General features: G+C 42.1%; 1 protein-coding gene and 1 long non-coding RNA gene across 2 annotated transcripts; one reads left to right on the plus strand and one right to left on the minus strand.

Moving 5' to 3' along the window:
• Positions 1-856: 856 nt before the first annotated feature.
• Positions 857-6,899, minus strand: slc25a28 (solute carrier family 25 member 28). Its single transcript, XM_026355463.1, has 4 exons — positions 6,210-6,899; positions 3,803-4,031; positions 3,046-3,102; positions 857-2,602 (listed from the first exon to the last, which is right to left on the minus strand). The coding sequence occupies exons 1-4, from the start codon at positions 6,876-6,878 to the stop codon at positions 2,028-2,030; spliced, it is 1,530 nt and encodes a 509-aa protein (XP_026211248.1). The 5' UTR covers positions 6,879-6,899; the 3' UTR covers positions 857-2,027.
• Positions 6,841-7,928, plus strand: LOC113159011. The gene is made up of 2 exons (XR_003298596.1): positions 6,841-6,917; positions 7,814-7,928. It is a non-coding gene; the product is annotated as an uncharacterized LOC113159011 (long non-coding RNA).
• Positions 7,929-8,982: the final 1,054 nt, after the last annotated feature.

Consider the following 8,982-nt stretch of genomic DNA (forward strand, 5'->3'; position numbering starts at 1 on the left):
TTACTGTATTTGTAGAGGCACGGGTGTGGGATCTGTCACCACTTAACAACTCCTCACCATGATCTGTAAAATAGGCCTAAACCTGATTCTCTGCAGCTCATTTGTTCACAGATTCTAACTAAAGGATTTCGGTGTTTGTCTATAGTCGGCTACATTTCTTTCCCAGAAGAAGCAACAATTTGACTTTATCCAAACTTTTAAGTGAGAGAGATCTTTTTCAGCAATAACTATAATCAGGTTGTCTAATAAATCTAATAACCATTTCCCCCCACAATTTAAATTAAAACACTGTATGGTGCTGTGGCTGGCATAAGTTGTGTGTCAGATTGTCTTTCAGTGTGGATCATACATTTAGGAAAAATGGGTTTACATGACCAGTATCCTTACAGTTGCCATTCATTCAATTCAAGTAAGTATTAATATAATTTAAAAATATAAATAAATACTGTGGTTATTAAAGTTTATTTTATCAAGCATCATTTGCAGAAAGCCAAAGCTCCACTAGCTATCTGTGTGCAGGTTGTGTCCACAAGTTCAAATTCTCTTTTCAGTCTTGTAGGTCAAAGTTGAAATCTGCACCTGTGTTCAAGACTAAACAATTGTACCTGCCTCCAACTAAAAATAAACACACACACACACACACACACACACACACACAAAATGGGTCTCTAGCATAGCAGATGTGGCTTCAGGCATTGCCTCTTTAGCATCTATCCTCTTTTGTGGACTCTATACATTCACGAATACTTTATGTTTTATACATACCCAGATTAAAATATGCAAGCATCTTCTATTATGTCATTTTTACGTAGCTAGCAGTTCACAATCATTTCAAGAAATCAAAGGAGGTCTCCCATCGTTTATGAGCAGTGAGCACCTCTGCCCAGCCTTTATTCAACAAGTGCAATTCAGTGTAGGAAACCATCAGACATCAATCAGTAAGAATGACAGCTTCCATTTATATGTACTCAATGTGGGACACTGAACTCCTTGAAATGTCTAATAAATGATTTGGGGCCTAGGACAATGTAGACAACTCTGCTGCTGAGCACAGATGGTGAAAATCAGTACCTCACAAGCTGAAAACAGGCTGATAGCTACAGTAGATGCTGGCCTGGTCTGCTCTGCCACACTGGCATACAAGGCATTAATGGTGAGCGTTTGGTTGATTCAAGGGCTGTTTAAACACATATGGGGAAAACAAAAGGGGAATGAATTCAAATTATTACAAATAAATTAAACACAGTCTGCATCCCTCAGAGCTACTGAAATCTGTGTTTTCTGACAAGTTACTTTTTTTAGGAACAATCTGAAACATCAACATTTGAAAAAGGGAACAAAAATATAATTAATAACAAAACAATTTAACTTCCAATTTTCTCTGAATATTATTGTAGCACATATTGAAACTAATTGAGATGCTCTTGTCTATTTGAGTTGTCATGTTCGCAAGGTCCCATTATATAAGGTCATCTGGGTACTGATCCATATGAGCAAATGGATGCATGTTAAATTATCAGCTAGGGTCAATTTGCTTTTGAGATTTTTCAGATTTCCAGAAGTGGAAAGGAGTCAGTAATTAACTTTAATTGCAAACTCAAGTTTTGGTTTGGTGAAAATTGAAAACCGTGTCCTAGGACTTTAAAATTAATGAAACTACTAGACGACTAAAGTTACACTACTGCCCTCTGCTGACTACCTTTCCTCTCAGTCTTGTGCGTTTTTCACATTTATCCTTAGTTTGGACAATGCAGTGGTCACTAGAATAACTTAAAAATCCAGAGTTCTATAATACTGTGTAAATGCTTTCTCCTGGAGGAGAGAAACATTGTAACTCAAACCATATGTTGTCTTAAAATATTGTAGCAGAAATCTAACTACTCCAACTGTCTTTGAAGATGTCCTTCTTATCCGTCGTGTCTGAAAGGGATCGGACAGCTGAGGAGGATTTTAGATTCTATGTGCGTAACGAATTCATCTTCTGCTCACGGGGAGGAATATCAGTGGAAGTTAGACCGATGAGATCTCTACATCTCAGCCTTCATGTGCTGTGTTCTCCTCTTGTTGTGCTGGTGCTTGGTGAGTCCATACTTGAAGAACTCATACACAGACCAGCTGATCGCTGTGGAGGGCATCTGGTAGATGACCCTCGCCTGGACTCCCTTGAAGAAGCCATGCAGGCCGCCCAGCCTGTAAACTGTCCGGAAGGCATGGGCCAGGCCTGAGATGTGTCTGTGGGCTCCTTGACCTTGGCTCTGTCCAGGGCTTTGGCCAGAAGACAAGGAGCTCAGGGCTTGAGACTCCTGAGTGTTGAGCAGGGTTTTGCAGACGTCCAGAGGTGTAGTGGCAGCAGCTGCAAAGGCTCCTGCCAAAGCGCCGGACAACATGTGAGATGAGGGATTGTACTGTCTGTGGGGGTTGAGCAGCTCCTGAAGGTACTCATAGGTTATGAAGTGGATCGCCTGGAATGGCACATTCATTGTGAGCTGGGTGGTGTAGCTACGGTAGAAGGCAGCGGGGCCTTCTGTCTTCCACACGGCGCGTATACAGTCCAAAACACCACGGTAGGGTGAGTTATACATCTGCATGCGCTGCTTCACAACTAGGGACGCGTGGGTAGAAGAGTTCACGTTGGACAACATCAAATGTGCCCAGAGTTGCCAGTACAAAGGTGAAAACAAAAGGAGATATTAGTGAGGCGTTATCTGTAATTTCAATAAAGACAGAAACAAGTAGTGTGTCATTTTGAAAAGCATCTGCTCAGACAGCTGCATTCCCATCTAACAGCTGCACACGAGGACACTGACCAGTGTCCTTCTACTGACATGTTTGGGCAGGTGGACTACAAGCAGCTGTGAAAGGGATTACGTGAGACTGCAAGGTTAAAGCCAACATGTGAAGATAGAAGTTGGAGCAGATGTGGCGCCTGTAAGTTCTTTCGCTAAAATGTCTGCAGGGCTTTTGTTTTGAGAAAGATGTCTTAATACCAATCGCAGTTCTGCGGTCAAAGGCAAATAACATTATAAAGTAAAACGTTGCTCTTACCCTCAGCTGGGTTCATGGCTGCATCATGAAGCAGTGTGGCCACACACCCGGCTGCACCTGAAAGAAACACACCTCGGAAATCACTCCACATTGAGACAATCATGAAGAATACACAGGGGGGAAAAAAGGCTACAGTACAGATGCACAAAAAGAAAAACGGACACGACTTGCAACACCTTGTAAAACCCTGGCCTGTAAAAGGCTGCAGATGTTATGCTGAAGTGCAAACTAGACTCCTGTCTTATATTGAGATGTCTTAACCTGATCAAAGAGAGACGCCTGCTGGACAAGGGGGTTCATTGCTCTTTTGAAAGCTTCCAACCAAACCCATAAGCTTTAAAAGACAGGACCAACAGAGCAGATGGAAGGGGAGAAAGAGGACTTACCTAGTCTCTCACTTGACTGGAAAAAGGAAGACAGTAAGGAGAACAATGGATAAGCAGACGACTGACATTTACAGCAGGATCTCCAAATGTAGTTTCTTTTGTAGAATTTTGTAAAATAACACAAACTGTTCCTTAAAGCCAGTGACATTTCCTTACAGTGTACTGTAGGTATTGTATGACTGAGCTGATCTGATGGCCTTCCAGGGATTTTTATGAGTGGCCATTGGCCGTGTCTAATCTATTCCCAGACTGGGCTGAGTTAGTAGCTTCACAGAGTTTAGAGTAAACCCCTACATCAATCTATATAGTCTATTACAGACATAAGATAGCCATACAACTTTATGTGTGTATATGTGTATGTTTTATGATACCATTGGCCAAATGACTGTTAGCCCCTGGATGAATGACATCACTTAGAGTCTTTTTGAGTTTCTCATAGCAGGCAAAATACAGAGCGTGAGCAGGTCCTGCCCCAACTGCTGTGGCATTGAGCCCTCTCATTGGCCGCCAGACTCCCTCAGTGGCCACAATACGGCGGAGTGCATCCATCACGTTCTTGTAACGGGCTGCGGGCTCAGGCTGGAGACTCTGCATTCGCGTCTGCAAAAAATAAAAAAATAGAAATAAAAATAAAATAAATAATTAAATAAATAAAGTAGAATTTAGCCAAGTTCACAGTGTGTTCCCTTCCCACCCACCACAGAGAGGCAACAAGCTTAGTACTATGTCCATGACTTTGACCTGAATTTGAAATTAGAATGTAATGCATGATTTAGGCCTTGCCATATGTCTGCCCATTGTAGAACAGAATATGACAATGAAAAGTGCGCTGTGAGTAAAGGGTAAAATACGAGGGAAACAAGGTGTCAACATTACGCATGTGTGTGTGTGCTGGTGTACGTGCATAATTGAATTGAAGGAAATATGGTGTTACAAGCTCCAAGGTCACAAGAGGACATAAGCTGACTTCCTGTAAATCCTTTCGCCCGCCCCCCCCATGACCCTTAAGCACACCTTGCTCTCTTCCTCCTAACCCACATGTACCCTGAGATAAATGATAAGTTAAATAAACATTATCTAAAGGACGAGTGCAAGGGGTCAGTATTAGTCATCTGAGGTTGAGTATTTAAAGACGGCTGCCTACAAATGGACTGGGTGAGCACATCTGTGAAATAACCACTGAACACCAAACTTCCAGCTGAGTGGACAGACTTACACCCTACTGCGTTTGTGCACATAGTGCAATAGAAATGTGTAGCAGGGATTCAAGTCACCGTTTTCTGCAGCTGTGGAATGCAGGGTCAATACATTCCTGTGAGAGAGCTGGCGAATAAGTATATGAATCAAGTTACTTGACGCCAACACAAAAGCTCCACTCCTGTTTCATTCATGGCTATCCATACACGCAGATATGAAGCCTTTAGCAGCCATAGGGCTGCTGTTTTTGTCTTTTGACATGTGCTTGCATCTAGAAAGCAGCAACCTTTGTGCTCAGTGCAAACAATGTCCCCCACTCTTGAGTAAATCTTGTTGGTTTCTAGATATTCCATTAATTTACACTGTGCACATTGAGAGCCCTAAGTAGAACACATAATTATACAACAATTTCCTAAGTGAGATGCTTTTGGTACTTGAGTTATAGTGCTTATATGGCTTAGATATTGACTGGGTGCAAACAGAAATGTGTTTGCAAATATTTTTCAATTTTATGCAACATCTACGTCTCTGCATTGATCTGTCTCATTGTGCATGTGCGGTAGATTTCATTTTGCTGAGTCACAATGCTCCAACTCTCCCTTGGTTTGCTTGGGACGATGCTGGACTCCATTAGCAGTGTAACAGATGCTCTGTACATGGTGAAGGCTCTGTAAACATGGGTCTTGTCCTGGTTCAGGGCTGCAACAGATATGGACTACAGGTGGAAGAGACATGGATGAAGCATGGGTGGATGAGCAGCTTTTCAGTGTGACATGAACAGCTGACTTGACTAAGCTTGTACTGATTTTCTTGCTCTGCCCCTTACACAGTTGCATGGCTACAATACGCAGACCTCTTGGGGCTATAGGTCAGGCCTCCTTGCATGTTGGGACGGGATAAAATGAACTCATACATAACGCAGACATGACATGATAAGAACTGTCACAGTAAAGCTGCAGGATCCCCGTGGCTCAGTGAAACTACCACACTGTGTGTTGGGTAAGAAGCAACAGATGCTTCTTACCCAAATTGTCCCAAAACTTCCTAGTGTGAGTTGTAATCGGTGCAGAGTGTTGTTAGAAACAACAATCACTGGTCTCCTGGTTTTGCAAACATAGGTTTGGTCTCTCTGAACTGCTCGTCCTCTCATTAGTTTACATTACTTCACTTACTTAACTTAAACTATTCCCCTCCGTTTCCTTACACAGCTTTAAAAGTGCACATTAGTTACGCAACATTAAATCCGGTGATGCGTTGACAGCAGATTGGTTTCATTATGTCCAGCAGACTCCAAATTGGCTCATGTGTTTAAGATTAACGTAATAATTAGCCGACAGCTAACTTTAGTCGCGCTTAACATATTATAGCATGCTAACGTGTTAGCTAGTGTGTGGACACCGACTGAGTCGACTTGACCTTGTCCTCATAGCCGCCAGCTCTGCAGCGTGTTCAGGTTAGCAAAGGCGAGCTAAGCTATGCTAATGAGCAGGCTGGCTACAACAACAAGACCCACAAAGGCAACAGAGACCAGGCCGTGAAGGCACTGAGCAGGTCAGCTCGTTAGCCACTGAGCTATGCTACCTTGACACTGTCGATGGGGAACATGAGGCAGTGCTCCATGATCCCGGCCACGGCTCCAGCCAACATGTGGGTGCTGGTGGAAGCTCCCTGTGGCAGCCCCTCATAGTCTGGTTCAGAGTCCTCTGTTTCTCCATCATGTGCGCTACAAATAAAATCAACAGTCTGTATTTCGGCGTCGCCTCCGATTCGAGGTGTCAGGCTTCCAACGATACTTTCAGAAACTCCCCACAATCTGCCCCCGAGCCATCGAACTTCTGCTCCGGCAGAGGCACCAGCAACCCCGGGATCATTTCCTGCCGTCTCCGCTGTCATCCGACGCCTCCTCACAAATCCATCTGCTTCCATAAGAAACCAGGGAATATGTTGTGACACGCACACACGGGATCCTCTGGGTGTTTTCAGTCCTAAAGTTTTACATTCCCCCCCCCACCGGGGTCGTTTCGGTTTCGCAGCCTGCGCCTCCTGATCTACCCCCTCCCTGTGTCTGTTTTTCCAGCCGGAGCCAAGCAGCGGAGGCCGAAGCGGACAAACGCACACCGAGCGCCACCGCAGGCCGCGATGAGGAAACGGACCTCTGATTGGTCCGTAGAGCCACGTCCTACGCACTCCATTGGCTGATAGGCCTGTCCGTCTTAATTGCATTTTGGCGAAGACTTCAAATCTTGTCATGTGGCACTTGGCTGTAAAAAGTTATCTTAAGACACACTTGTAAGTCACTGAAGGTCAGACTGAAAAATGATTAAAGTGTGCAGAAAACAATTGGTAAAGATATTCTGACAAGTATTGCTTCAGTTTAATCTTCTGCTGATGGTCTAGGTCTTATGTCTGGTGTTGTGCTTTCACTCAAGGTTTTATATGTTTGTAATTTATCTTATCTATACATATCTTGTCTACATAAATTAATCTAAGGATACAGATTGCAATCAGTGCATCTCCCCTCAAGTGCATTTTGTTGACATTATCATTTGCTGTTATTTTTGGGTACCTTACTAGAACAGATGGTCAACCAATGTGCAAACCCTAACCCTAACCCTAACTCACAATTGGTGAGAATGCAAAAATACAGTTTGTCCAGAACCAGTAAAATGAACTGTGCCAGATACTTTCATACGAAGAAACTATTTCATTTGCTGTAGCCTATATTTTATTAGAAGATTTATTTTTCTGGAGTATTATCCACCCCATTAACTTGATAAGTTTTTGTATTAAATTGTACATTTTAAAATAATATTTTTACAGTCTAGCACACACAGCATATGACATATTAAGTAAAACAGCATATGACATATTAACCCTTATATTAAGTTGAAAAAAACTCACATTGGTTATGTTGCGGGTAATTTTGATCCCGCACTGTGTAAATCCACTCAGAACTGTCAAAAAACTGGGTTTAAACAACTGGATAAACATTTTAAAAACTGACATACAACACAATTGGAAATTTTTTGAAATTTGTTTTTGAAACTATTTAGTTTAGTTTTAGATTTTCAGTGTTCAACATTTTCAATGTTGTCCACATGATGGACATAATGTAACTGTGTGCTTTCTGCACATGTAATTCTTGCATTTCACACAAGATGTGCTTGTTTTACTGTCCTTTCCAGAGGGACAGACCTGGCATCTCTTCCGTTTCTGTACACCTGTATCCACTGGATCTATTGCAGATTGGATGGATGGCACGAACTTGACTTTTTCCAATTATATAATTGTAATTGATAATTATTGGTCTTCCATTCTTTGACCTGTATACTCTAGCTAACACCAGAATTCCAAAATAAGCATGCAAGTAAGTCTGATCCATTGGCTTCCATTTCTCTTGAAATACACGCCTTCCCTCCAAGTTACTCATGGCAAGTATAATCTTCTCTATTGGTGGGGATATGAAGAGCTGAAACACAGATTGAATATCATCAACTCGTGTGATGGCAAATCTTGTAGGACCAGGAGTCATTTTGATGACAATGGAAGATGACAGTCTGCCTCGGCTTAGGTGTGGTGATGTTGACCATTTTAAATTACCATCTTTAGATGTTCATGTCCCCTCTGTGGATGATGATTGCTGCAGTCCTTGGTTTCCGTCTAATGTAGAGACGGCAGCAGACTCCTCCTCTGAATCCTCCACATCGTAGGAAAATTAGCAGTCAGGATCATCAATAACATTGTCCTCGGGCTCTGAACAGTCCTCTGTCTCTGAAATTTCTTCTTCTTCATCACTATCCCAGTTAAAAATCAGTGATAAAGCTTCTTCAGCTGTAAACCTTCTGGAGCTAATTTTTAGTGTGCTTCTCAAAGAGATGACATGAGAACAGTGACAAGGACAAAGGCAAGAAAGCTTGTCCTGTACACACACCTGGGTCTGAATGTTTATTCAGAGGATATTCAAAACTAAGTACATCAGAGAGACATGTTGATTTTGGATCTGACCAACTTTTTACCCACATAAAAAGTGTCCGGGTCAAAATGACCCAGAACATGACCTTTGTATACAAACTCTGTACAGACATTCCAGGACACATCAGAGTGTCCATCTTTTACAAACCATTACATGACCCCAGATGAGGAAAAGTCATAAAATGTCATGAAGATAAAAGAAGGATAAACAGTACAAAAAAACTGAAATGGGTCAAATTGACCCTTAACATAATATGAAGGTTAAGTAAAACAGCATATATAGAGATGTTTTATCTGGCTTGAGAGCACCTAACAATTATTTACTTATTTATTTGTTATTAAGCCTTTTGATTAAAATGTAACCAGATCCACGGGAACACTC

The sequence above is a fragment of the Anabas testudineus genome, chromosome 15 (genome assembly GCF_900324465.2).
Source record: "Anabas testudineus chromosome 15, fAnaTes1.2, whole genome shotgun sequence".
Taxonomy (NCBI): domain Eukaryota; kingdom Metazoa; phylum Chordata; class Actinopteri; order Anabantiformes; family Anabantidae; genus Anabas; species Anabas testudineus.

Excerpts from the sequence above, each read along its gene's own strand:
- slc25a28 (XM_026355463.1), bottom strand. The coding sequence starts at position 6,878 with ATGACAAGATTTGAAGTCTTCGCCAAAATGCAATTAAGACGGACAGGC. Across the intron at positions 4,032-6,209 it reads TCCCCATCGACAGTGTCAAG|ACGCGAATGCAGAGTCTCCA; the intron begins GTAGCATAGCTC and ends TATTTTTTGCAG. Across the intron at positions 2,603-3,045 it reads AGCCATGAACCCAGCTGAGG|TTGTGAAGCAGCGCATGCAG; the intron begins GTAAGAGCAACG and ends ACGCGTCCCTAG.